The sequence below is a fragment of the Anguilla rostrata genome, chromosome 17 (genome assembly GCF_018555375.3).
Source record: "Anguilla rostrata isolate EN2019 chromosome 17, ASM1855537v3, whole genome shotgun sequence".
NCBI classification, from domain to species: Eukaryota; Metazoa; Chordata; class Actinopteri; order Anguilliformes; family Anguillidae; genus Anguilla; species Anguilla rostrata.
Genome location: NC_057949.1, coordinates 22,024,373 through 22,037,628, shown reverse-complemented (window position 1 = coordinate 22,037,628; position 13,256 = coordinate 22,024,373). Strand labels below are relative to the sequence as shown.

Below are 13,256 nucleotides of genomic sequence, written 5' to 3'. Positions count from 1 at the left end.
CTTATTATTAGAGACGCTGAATTCCCTCGTGTTGCTCCTGTACCCCAACTCTGTCCGTAGAAGGCATGTCATTTCCACAGGTGTTCACAGGCAGAAGGTAGTGGGCCAAAAAAAGGTTTTAAATTTCAGAGCATCTGACATGATCAGTACTGAAAGGTCTATATGTCTCTGAATAGCACCTAAATACACCTAAATGCATGTATACATGCATACACTGTAAAATGTTCAGTGTTAAATCAACTCTTACAGGGCCCAGATGGTCCCTATTGGACTTGCATGTACTCTTGTCAGAGTTGAATTATCACTGAACATTTTACTGTGTACATGCACACACGCATGCATGAAGACATTTCTCTCACATACACAGCCATCCACTCTTTTACAATGAGAGACTGTAAGACTTCAAGTTCAGGTCAGTTATGTTGTCTTATTCAAACACAATACAACAAACATGCATTAAAACAAGATTTATAATGAGCCAGTTATGTGTATAAACAAAAACGCTCAGATTGTTACATCAATTCTAATGACTGACTTTCCAATAATCTTAGGCATTCTCAATGCACTGGAACTTCAGGCGAAAAAAATAGCTGTATGTGTCCCTCTAGTGGTCATATGTATTTTACTGTGAATCGTCTTTGCAGGAACACATTTGCATTTTACCAAAAAAAAAAAAAAAAAAGATAAATGTTACATACTTATTTCTTTAGCAATACAACTTTCTTCAATGAAATACTATACATAGTATGACATGCTCGTTTCTTTTTAAATTTTGGGTTCAAAGCGTTTCCCTTTGTGTAAATACCAGACGCGTCCTAAGTTTGTGTGAAGCATCAAGAGATACGAGCACAAATAATGTTGAGCAACATGTTCCTATTGATATTAACAGCGATGCGTTTTAAGAAAGGCTGAGACCGAAGACGTTGTCAAATTAAATTACATTCATTTGGACAGCAACAACGATCCCGCTGAGATCAAAGCGGCGTCTCACGTAATCGCGAGCAACAAAACAGCAGATCAATGGCTAGCCGATTGTGAAAGAAAGGTTTCTGTCATTCATTCAACACAAGCTCAAGGGTGCAGACAGCGCAATTGTCAAACGCCGGGATCGTGAGTCCTTTCCATGTTGCCCCGAACTACGGAACGGTAAAGAATGTACACGTAATGTGAAAGCATTTCTCTGCGGCATTGTCGACAAACGTCTGCTTCTGTAAATATTCGACATTACCACGAGAACTCTATTATTATTATTATTTGGAAATATGTTGCTATTAAATACTGCATATTAAAAAATGGGCCTGTATTTTATTCTGAAATCCATACTACATAAAAAGAGCTACAGTAAACAGAAATGTTGGAGAGAATGTCGTGAGTAATGTATATTGCTTGGTTCTGACATGTGAAAATAAAAAAGCAGGAATTGTGAAACGTTTTCACATCTGATGTGAGTATTAAAACTGCCACAGAAGACAGAAGGAGATTATAAAAGGTCTCCAAACAACCACAGCAACATTTCTGTCCTGTGACTCACTGTTGACATGACAGTCTTACAACAGAACCTACAAGACAGACTTTGACCAGACAAGCAACCTCAGACTAAACAGTACACGAATGGTATATTAATGTATGCATTCATGGTGTAAACATCATACTGTACACCGAATGAGATTGCCAGTGTTGTTGCCGTCCTGGAAGTTTAACCAGAATAACAAACCAAAGTAGAAACAGAATATAATAGAAACACTGAAGAATCCTGTTTTACGGGTTTCTTTTTCACGGGGGGGGGGGGGGGGAAAGGCGGCTCGCTCGTGGCTACCACAGCGGTGGACTTGAACCTGCAGCCCTCCCACTGCTACACGCCCACTGCGCTGTGATTTTGGTGAGGGTGAGGGCACAGCCTGCGCTCTTACCAATCACACGGTAAACAAACCTGAGGACACCCAAGCCCTCTCAGGGGCAAAGTGACAGGTTTGGTCAGAGAGGGGGTAATGCCCCACGAGTCACACTCCAGCAGCAGGCAGCGAAGCGCAGAATTACTGTGCAATATGAACTGTCCGCTTCAGGTCACTGGGATTCATTTACAAAACCTGTCTTAAATTCTTCTTCGCTTTGTCCTTAGTGTCCTCCTATGAAAAACCAGCGTGGGAGGCATGACACGTGCACAGACCTTCCATTTTGTCCGTGTCCAAGGTGTATGAGAGGATGAATGCCAACTGTTCATAAATCAACTGTGCGTGCCTGTTCATGTTGATTTGCATAGGGAAACACCCCAGCAATCTCATAAAAGGCATGTCGCCAGCAGGGTCGTGTGCAAAAATCAGCTATTCATTGCTCTCCACAAACGTATCTGCGCCTCATATGCATGGTCCCTAAACGCCCAAGGCATGATTAGCCGAAAAATCCAAAAGCTACAGCGTTGGGTTGAATTGCACGTTTGTGGGTTTTTATACATCGTTATCAACGATCATAAATCACTTTTATCAGTAAAATAAATTAACTACATGCATTACCAACAAGGTTATTATTGCAAAATAAAATTAAGAGGATAAGTGAGTGATTGGAACATTAAAAATACATTATCATTAACTGAAATAAAAAAATCAAAATAATAAACAAAAGCTACCACACCTGCTCTTAAAACTAAATAAAGCTAAAGTGAAACTGAAATCAAAATCTAATGAAAAATTTGAGGTTATTTTAATGTAGTTAAAATCAACAGCATATTTAATATTAGTACATATATTATTGCATTGATATACTTGTACTGATAAACAGTTGCTGTTAACATGAGATCTGTAACTACTTAAAATGACTTTGCATGAATAATAAAGCATTCTGAATATAAACATCTTCTGTGTATGCCTTTACGCGTGTTTCCAAACACACACAGATTTTGATCTCATCAAAGAACAAACTTAGACTTACAATAAATAAATCAATTCAAAAAAAATATGAATGCCGAATTGTTCGTGGAAACGTTTGTGAGCACAGTTAAAGGCGTACTATGCAGGATTATTTAGCCTTGCTGTGGTCCTCTGCTTACAATCAAAGAAGTTTGATTGGCGAGGAAAGGCAATTCCCAAGGTGAACTGCAGTTTTTGACCGAGCCCTGTTTCGGGCCTATTACATGTTGCCTCAATTCCTCAGTTCCCTTATCTCGTCTTCGCACCTCTTCTGTATGCTCGGTGGAGCTAAGGAGCGAGGAAAGGACACAAGGACGCAAGGAAACGGGGCCTCGACATTAACTTCTTGGCTCGCCAGCCACGGTTGCTAGTGGTTTTCCAAAGTCACAAGCCACTCCGCATTTCTCACGGGCCAAAAGTGGCACACGTACAGTGTGCACCCAGTGCTCATGGGAGTTGTAGTATCACCTCAGATTGACCGAATTATTTCAGATGCCTTTTGTAAATTAAAAATATTATGAAATACTACCAAAAGTTGCATGCCACTGCATCTATGAGCATTTGGCAGGTGTTAATGTCAAGCCCAGAAAAGAAGAGATAAGAGGACTGAAAATAAGCAATTGGAATGAACCCGTCAGCTACGCACAAAGGTAAAAAAGGCAGGTATCAACCGTCTAGAAGGGTGTGCTGAACCATTTCAGATGACCCGCGCTTGAAGAGGAGGAAAATCAGGAAGGCACTGCGCGTGTCTGTGTATCTATGGTAACAGATTTGAGTCTGAGCCCTCATTAGCCCCTGGGCATCACTGCATTGACTTCTGTTCACACACAGGGTGCCAGCTGTCGTCTGGGAGACCTCCCTCTCTCCCACTGTAAAGATGCGCTGCATGTAACATGTAAAATCGTCACTGTTATTTCACAATGCTAACACACGACTGCTCTCCTAATAATAATAATAATAATAATAATATCAATTACTATAATGAATGTATTCCTAACACTGATTTTTTTCTACTTCAGTAGTTCTGGAAGAGCATCTGCTAAATGATTAGTAATGACATAACTACTATACCAAGACAATCACGAAAAAGAGAAATAACCATGGAGCTTTTTTCTAGAACATTGATATTTTTTAAGGTGCACATTGCACAGTAAGTACACACATCTATTTGAACATTAATATATTTGTTTTGCATAAATGATTGATCTCTGGTTGCCATTTCTGAACAGGGTATTTGGTGAAATAGTGCCATCTACTGGTAGATCCTATTACTCAACTGCACTTAAATTATATTCGGGAATTCCCTGATTTTCTGAATATATAAATCTTAGAAGACTGCATTAGAGATTTATAGATATATTTATAGATCTACACACACACACACTCCAGTGTTTAGAAAATGGTGCGATAAACAAAAAACACCCAGAGAGCAGCGGGTTTGTGGCAGAGAACAAAGCCTCAAATGCTTCAATAATAGCTTTTTTAAAAAAAAAAAAAAAATAGTGGTGTACAGAAGGGCCGCTCTAAACAACGTGTCAAATCTTAAAGTGGATGAGCTACAGCAGCAGAGAACAGGAAGACACACGATCACCAAAACTGGATGACTGAAGATTGGGAAAAACGTCCCCTGGTCTTACAAATCTCGATTTCTGCTGCGACTTGCAGATGATAGGGTCAGTATTTGACGTACATAGCATGAATCTATGGAGAGCCTTGCTTCAACAATGCAGGTTGTTGTTGCTGGAGTAACGGTATGGGGAACATGTTCTTGGCACGCACAAGCTCCTTGATACCAACCATGTACCAATACCAGTCATACCTAAGCATTGTGGCTAACGATGCACATCGCGCTTTAAGGCCAGTCTACCCTTTTTCAAATGGGAACTTTCAGCAGGGAAACACGCCACGTCACAAAGCACACATCATCTCAAGCTGGTTCCATGAACGTGACAGTGACAGTTCACTCCTGCGGCTGGCACAGCCCCCAGGTCTCAACCCAACCGAGCACCTTTGGGATGAGGTGGAATGGGAGGTTCACAGTACGAATGTGTGGCCTGAACAATCTGCAGGAACTGCGTGATGCTATCAAGTCAGCGCAGACCAAAATCCTGAAGGAATGTTTCCAACAACAACAAAGAATTCAGGCTGTTCAGGTGGCAAACAGGGGCCTTACCAAGTATCATATAGGTGTACCTAAACCCAATGGGTAATGAGGTGGGTGACATTCTATTCATATTATTTATTGACCACACCCTCACGATCTTTGGCCAAAAAAAAAATCGACTTCTTTGCCCTTACATCCTCTCCACTTACCTTCCAATAGGATCTGGTCTCTCGACATCCCGTATTAACTTGTGGCACTGGGAACATGACGGTGACCCCCTCCTCTGCAATGAAAAAAGTCTGACTGAAGCCTCTGGACTGTAATCCAGGAGAACGCTCTGCTGCGATGCAGCCAGGGGGATCTAAAACAAGGAGACCGTGTTAAGTAAGGGTGGTGGCACAGGGATAGGCTTTCTTTCATCGGGCCAAGAAGGTCAGAGGTCACAGAGCACTGCAGCACTGACCTCGTGTGTGAACGTTATCCTTTAACATTTCCTGATGCCAATAAATAGGACTTAATGCTGCTGCTGTCGCTGCTTACTTCCAGATTACTTGCTGACAGGGAGGCTGGAGAAGCATGAACAGCAGCCTGGGGAGCAAAAGTGGGGGGGGGGCAGGATGGAGGGAGACCGAGAAAACACAGGACCCAGAGCAGGTTTGTTCTGTTTGTCTTTTTAATCACTGAAACAGATGAAGCTTTCTCCTCGAAACGTTTCAGCTCTGTCCCTGAATGTCCGAAGGTGGCGCTGTCTCTCTCTCTCTCTCTCTCTCTCTCCCCGTCTCCGCCATGACGCATCGAAAGCCTCGGCACGTTTGTTCACAAGGTTCTATGTGTTTTTTTTTTTTTTTAATTCCCCATTTTTCTCCGGTTTAAAGTAATAAAAATAAATATCTGCAGCAGACTGGAGGACGTAGATATACTTCTGTTTAGTCCCCAACCGGCTCCTCCTCCAATCCCCTGGGTCGGTGGCAGCAATGCGATGTAATTAACAACATCACGGCTCTTGGCCTCTTCTAGCAATACACAGAAGTAATACAAAAGAAAAAGAAAAAGAAAAATGAAACCAAAAAAATAAACAATTATGCCAAGGTTCAAAGCACAGTTTGCTCTGTCCGTAAGTAATGCGCTTAGCCAAGACGTTCGTATTCTCGCTGCACGTTTGGCGGTTGCTGATATTATAAGAAACGCGTAGCCTAGCATGTTAGCGTTAACCGTCGCTGCGCTTAGGTGGGCGAAGCGGAAAGCAGCGCGAGGCGAAGTCGGCGGCCATGTTGCGCACAGCCTGCTGAATCCAGCTCAAGCTGCCCGCTGGGCTCGCAGGCACTGACCACCCCCCACCCCCGCGCCGCACGACGTCACACCTGAAGCTGCTGTACTGCATACGGTCAGGACGGGCACAACGTTGCCACGGGTAATACTAAATCTGACACGGCGCTGCCGTCCACAGACCCCGCAGATACATGAAGCTTCCTGTCAGGTCAGGGCCCGGCAGTTAAACGGGTAAGGTGCTTTGCGAACGTATACCACCCCACAGACGTCCAACTAGTCTGCCCCCCCCCACCCCCCCAAACCCACCCCCGTCCCCCCCTCCCACAAAGACACACTCGGGCGTACGTGCAGCTCCAACCCTAAACCGCTGTGAGTCTTTGGTACAACTCGGCTGAGGTTCGAACCAACAACCTTCTGGTATCGGTGGAGGCGAGCCACCATTTAAATAACGGTGGGAACGGCTATGTTGCGATTCCGGACTGTGCTACAGTTTTGAGCATCGACACGTTTCGGCTCCGACGCGAACCACACTGAAATCATGCGTACTTAATGTTGCCGCGAGACGTCCATAGCTATTCTCACTCATTTCCACGACCAACTGAGTTAATGCGACCATCGTAATATCAAAAACAGCTCCACAATATTTAGAAAAGGCAAAAAAGAAAAAAAAAAAGGAAAAAATATACGCTCAAAAACAACATCTGTACCATGACAACAAGATACATGACAGCAAAGTAATTCAACAAGTGTTTTTTAAAAAAATAGATCTTCCAGCCCGCAGCCCGGAGGAAAGGACGGAGAGACGGGACAGAGGCGTGGACCTGTAGCCATGGTGACGCTGGAACGATGGTACAGGCGTGTTCCACGGGGCGTTCCCCACACAAAGACCCTGCCCACGCTCTGTCCCATCTCTGCCTCCATCCTCATGAGCTGGGGTTTTCTGGGTTTTTTAATAGATTTTTTTACTAGATTCATACAGTATTCCAGAACTAATGTCACAAATAATACAATACATAAAAAACGTTCTTGCAAAGTTCACAACATCATACTCGTGGGTTTTTTTTTTTGTTTTTACTTTTTGCATTCAGACTTTTCTGCATATATAGGAGAAAATAACAGAAAAACAAAAACGAAAAAATAAAAGTGAGGTCTTCCTCCCAGCGTGATGTCAAAATGCTTGGTCAGTTTGGACCCAGAGCACCATGGGTACTGATGATGAAAACATCAATAGAATTTGAGATGTGCCCTCTGTCTGGCTCCTCCTCCCAGAAAAAGACGGGCGCCACCCACCTCACCAGCCAAGTTTTCGGAGCCAAGCGTGGGCCGCCCCCCCTCCCCCACCTCAATGTGGATGCATATTCCATCTGACCCCTACACCCCGCCCCCCTCCCCCAGTTTGTTGTCAAGTAGATACTGGTAGCTCAGTGCTGAATTTTCTTCTAAGTTTGCATGATGTACTCGTCATTTTTCGCTTTTGTTCATTGGGAAAAATGATCTTAAGTAAGAGTTTCAGGTAGGTTTGTGTGTCGCGTCTCGCTTTCTCATTTCTCCTTCCTTCGGCTCCGTTACAGTTTGTTTGTTTTTTCTTCTCTCTCCTTTTTCTCTTTCGTCTCCTGAAGGCTGCACGTGTCTCTCAGAGTCCTCTGGGTAAGGCTACTCGTATTCCAGGAACTGCTTGTGATAGAACAACAGATACCTGCCAGAGAGAAGAGGGGGAGGAGTCAGACCCGCCAATCTGCTCAACAGGAAACCGCTGCAACCCGACACTCCGACATCACTTCCTCACGACTCGCGAACGGCCATACCTAAAGACTTCACAGCTCAAACTCAGGCCGAGGAACCTGCTGACTGGTACAATGTTTTCAAAGCGAAATGCACGTCTGACTTATTACTGATAGCATTTCAGCGCAATTGGAACTGAAGGTCCCTTTTGGGGAAAGAGATTAAACCGCTTGTCTGTAGGCATTATTTAGCTACATCCTGTTATCTTGACTGCTCCTTATAATGAGCACTAAGACTAAATGAACCCTTCTGCCATATTTCTGTTGCTCTCGTTCTAAAAGCAACCGAGATAGACGCTTCCATTTTGATTTAAGTTACTGAGGAAAATGGAATGTTGTGATTATAGCTCAGGTTGACATATGAATTAGACGATTAGGAAAGATATTTGCAGGCAGTGATCATATATTGTGCATGTGGCCCATACACCTATTGGAAATAGAAAATAATAAAGATAAAAAATAAATAAATGAGTAAAAAATAAGGAGTTTGATGAGATTCTGAGCACATATTTTAAGAAGAAAGTACATTTCCAAACCCCTCTAGTCTGGCCTTTATTTCATTCTCTATCAGGGTTTACTCTTTATTTGAAGGCATGTAATGTAGGGGTTTGAGGGCATGTAATGTAGGGGTTTGAGGGCATGTAATGTAGGGGTTTGAGGGCATGTAATGTTGAAATAACAGTTAAATGTAATACATGTTTAGACTAAAGGAGGTGAGTCCTTATTTACTGTTCACCAGTTACCAGTGCGCAGGTTATGATGCAATGCTACTTCCTGTTCTGTGCAAATGCCCAAGTGTGCCATTGCTCTTATGACGGGAACTTCCTGTATCAGGCCTTAATGGAGTGTTGTCTCTATAAATAAGTGAATCTTTTTTTTAAAAATTCATAATCATAAGGAACTGATGAAAGGGCATGAAAAGGGAGGGCACCCTTCGCTGTCCAGCACGTCCTTGATGCTGGCCTTGGTGATGATGGCGTCGTCGCACTTGAACCACTGGTCTTTGTGCTGGCGGATGAAGCTGGTGTAGTGGCCGCTCTCCAGCGTCCCCTGGTGGTTCACCACCGCGAACAGGGAGTACCTGGGGGGGGGGGGGGGGCAGACGGCGGCGAGGGGGGATCAGAACCGCGTGCGCTGACAGAAATCACGCCACGTGCGCCGAGTTAGGTCACACGGCTGGGGTGACATCACCACGGCAGCTGCACCTGTACTGCTATTCTAATCCAATCTGGCACAGTTTATTAAAAAAAGTCAACCCCGCCCGCTCCCACACCAGCGGCTCCCGATTGGTCCGTTCTCACGCGGGGGCGGTGCTTACTTGTTGTCGTTGTTGAGCGGGTCCACTGGCTGCAGGTACTGCCCGTTGACTCTGCTCTCTTTACTGTGGGATGGGGGGGGGGGGGCGGGGGCAGGAGACAGGAATGCTCAAAACACACTCAGCTCAAAAAGCACCCCCAACCCCCTCCCGGGGAACATCAGGATTCTATTCTCCAATAAGCAACGGGGACTGTAACTCCAGCACTGATCCTCTGCTCAGTAGGTTTACACTGTTCAGTGTTCAGTGGCCTTCACAGACAGGCTGCCACACACAGCTGCACAGAGCAAGCTCTCCAGAGGAAACCAGAACACACAGGAAGACTCAAAGTGTCTCAAACACTCCGGGGGCTGGGGTATCAGAGCATATTTGGGTGGTATCAGATTTACGGAAGAGAGAAGGTGATGAGCACTGGTTTTGGAGGGGAGTGGGGTTTCGGGGGGGGGTACAGTGATGGGCACTCACCTGGAGGCCATGAAGGGGGTCATGTCCAGCTCCAGAGGAAAGGACACGTACGTGGTGATCTTCCTCCTCAGCTTGGCCGAGTGCTCAAACCGCTGCCAGAGAGAGAGAGAGAGAGAGAGAGAGAGAGAGAGAGAGAGAGAGAGGAGAGAGAGAGAGAGGATGGGGGGAGAGAGGGGGAGGGAGAGAGAGAGGAGGAGGGGAGAGAGAGAGCGAGAGGGAGAGAGAGAGAGAGAGAGAGAGGGATGGGGGGAGAGAGAGAGCGAGAGGGAGAGAGAGAGAGAGAGAGGGATGGGGGGAGAGAGAATGAGGAAATGAAGCACAGGGGACAGAGAGAGATGGAGGGGTAGAGAGAGATGGAATGGGAATGTGAGTAGTGGTTCCAAGCGGGAGAGAAATTACCAGCTAAATAACTTGTCACTTATTTTGTGATCTTCCCTGTGGAACGGATCAGGACCTTCAGATCCCAACGACTGAACCACCAATTTTAAAACATCAACTCTTCCACAGACTGAGCATGCTCAAGCCACAGCGACACGCAGGGACAATACAACAGCACCGGGGTCAGAGGTCACAGTGTTCCTTGCGCACAGCCATGTCTCCGCATCGCGTTTTCAGGGGTTGGGGGCAGGGGGGGGTGGGTGGCGGGGTCTGGCTGGAGGGCTCACCTTTAGATGAAAACATGCCACGATTGGCAGCTTCTTCATTGTCAGCTGTTTGGTGGATTCCTGGTAACTATGGCAACCACCGCACTTAATTTTGGCACTGCTTCCTAAATGCTCTGGTCGTGTAAACCTGCAGCACAGAGAGAGAGAGAGAGAGAGAGAGAGAGAGAGAGAGAGAGAGAGAGAGAGAGAGAGAGAGAGAGAGAGAGAGAGAGAGAGAGAGAGAGGGTATAGAGTAGGTAAGAGAGATGTGATGATTGAGAGAAAGGTAGAGGGGGAAAAATAACAAGGAGAGAGAAGAAAGGAGGCCGGGAGAGTCAGGTGAGTCAGAAACAGAACACACACCTGCTCAGACCCAGGTGAGTCAGAAACAGAACACACACCTGCACAGACCCAGGTGAGTCAGAAACAGAACACACACCTGCTCAGACCCAGCTGAGTCAGAAACAGAACACACACCTGCTCAGACCCAGGTGAGTCAGAAACAGAACACACACCTGCACAGACCCAGGTGAGTCAGAAACAGAACACACACCTGCTCAGACCCAGCTGAGTCAGAAACAGAACACACACCTGCACAGACCCAGGTGAGTCAGAAACAGAACACACACCTGCTCAGACCCAGCTGAGTCAGAAACAGAACACACACCTGCACAGACCCAGGTGAGTCAGAAACAGAACACACACCTGCTCAGACCCAGGTGAGTCAGAAACAGAACACACACCTGCTCAGACTCAGGTGAGTCAGAAACAGAACACACACCTGCTCAGACTCAGGTGAGTCAGAAACAGAACACACACCTGCTCAGACTCAGGTGAGTCAGAAACAGAACACACACCTGCTCAGACTCAGGTGAGTCAGAAACAGAACACACACCTACACAGACTCAGGTGAGTCAGAAACAGAACACACACCTACACAGACTCAGGAGTGTCAGAAACAGAACACACACCTGCTCAGACCCAGGTGAGTCAGAAACAGAACACACACCTGCTCAGACCCAGGTGAGTCAGAAACAGAACACACACCTGCTCAGGTGAGTCAGAAACAGAACACACACCTGCTCAGACCCAGGTGAGTCAGAAACAGAACACACACTTGCTCAGACTCAGGTGAGTCAGAAACAGAACACACACTTGCTCAGGTGAGTCAGAAACAGAACACACACCTGCTCAGGTGAGTCAGAAACAGAACACACACCTGCTCAGGTGAGTCAGAAACAGAACACACACCTGCTCAGGTGAGTCAGAAACAGAACACACACCTGCTCAGACCCAGGTGAGTCAGAAACAGAACACACACCTGCTCAGGTGAGTCAGAAAGACACTGGTCAGCTGGCTCACAGCACACAGTCTATCAGGGGAAAGTTTCTGCTTTCATGAGTGGTTACTGTTCATTTGTTTCTAGCCTCTGGTATCATATTAGATGAATGATTTGTTTACCGTATGCTTTGGCAGTACAAATGTAGTGTTTCGCAATGCCAATAAAGCAAACTGAACTGAACTCAGAGAGCGGAGGAGTGGCAGTCAGTGTTAACAGAGAGACGGACGGAGGGAGCAGGGGACAGAGAGAAGGGAGGAGCGGAGAGAATGAGAGACGGAAAGAGAAAGCAGAGCGAGGGGGGCGGTACCTTCGTAAACAGTCCGTCAGCGTGGTGGCCCCTGATTGGTGGCTCTCCCCGTTGACCACGCCGCAGTCCCCCCCGGGGCTGAGGGGCCAGAAGGGGGTGGAGGAGCCGGGCAGGTCCAGACTGATGTCCCAGAACGGGTCTATGGTCGTAGACACCCCGCTGCAAACCCACAGGGGAGGGGTCAGCCGAGTGTGTGTGTGTGAGTGTGCGTGTGTGTGTGTGCGTGTGTGTGTGTGTGTGTGTGTGTGTGTGTGTGTGTGTGAGAGAGGGTGTGTGTGTGTGTGTGTGTGTGTGTGTCTGTGTGTGTGTGTGTGAGAGAGGGTGCATGTGCATGCGAGGGTCAGTGTGTGTGCGAGAGGGTGAATATGTGTGTGTATGCGTGCATGTGTGCGTATGTGAAGACGAATGTGTGTGTGTGCACGCGCGTGCGTGTGTGAGGGTGAACGTGTGTTTGTGTGTGGTGTATGTGTTGTGTGTGTGCCTGTATGAGAGAGCACAAGTGTGCGTGCATTTGTGTGCGTGTGTGTGTGTGTGAGAGGGTAAATGCGTGTGTGTGAGCGTGCGCACGTGTGTGTCTGTATGAGTAAGGGTGTGCGCGTGCATGCGTGAGTGCATGTGTGTGTGTCTGTATACACAGGTTGGCACTTTATTAAACATTAAAGCATTATTTGTTACACTGTTAGTGTCTCACAGTGTTAATTTCCCCTTCAGGTTTACTGCTCTCTGTGAGAGCACTTCTGCAGTTAGTACTGGAAGTCGCTCTGCCTTAAAGCATCTGCTTAATGGATGCAACGCAATGTAATGTGCAGCATTTTTCTGTAAGACCGCAACAACAGCCGGCTGTCTTCTTTAATAGATGACAGGTCCAGAAGCATCATTTCAAAATATAACCGCTCCTACAGCAATAAACGTCTGAAGGGTTTACTAAATTTAAAAAATAATAAAAATGACTTAATGATAACAGTCTAAGCACAACAACTCCCAACTACCAACATGGGACGCTGGCACGGAACAGCCGACAAATAAAATTCAATTTAAAAGGAGGAAAAAAAAAAAAAAAGAGCGTATTTCATGTTTGGGGAGATGAGTCATTGTGTTGTAATGCATGATGTTGTCCACAAGGTGG

General features: G+C 46.0%; 1 protein-coding gene across 4 annotated transcripts in view; it reads right to left on the bottom strand.

Moving 5' to 3' along the window:
* Positions 1-5,658: 5,658 nt before the first annotated feature.
* Positions 5,659-13,256, bottom strand: part of LOC135244184 (ubiquitin carboxyl-terminal hydrolase 22-like) — a 34,308-nt gene continuing 26,710 nt past the window's right edge. For all 4 annotated transcript variants that reach the window (XM_064316444.1, XM_064316446.1, XM_064316445.1 and 1 more), the window contains 6 exons: positions 12,131-12,289; positions 10,503-10,629; positions 9,838-9,929; positions 9,376-9,438; positions 8,989-9,138; positions 5,659-7,972 (listed from right to left, as the gene is read on the bottom strand). In XM_064316444.1, the coding sequence (XP_064172514.1) occupies positions 7,930-7,972; positions 8,989-9,138; positions 9,376-9,438; positions 9,838-9,929; positions 10,503-10,629; positions 12,131-12,289 (634 nt within the window). In that variant the 3' untranslated portion in view covers positions 5,659-7,929. The remainder of the gene's footprint in view (positions 7,973-8,988; positions 9,139-9,375; positions 9,439-9,837; positions 9,930-10,502; positions 10,630-12,130; positions 12,290-13,256) is intronic.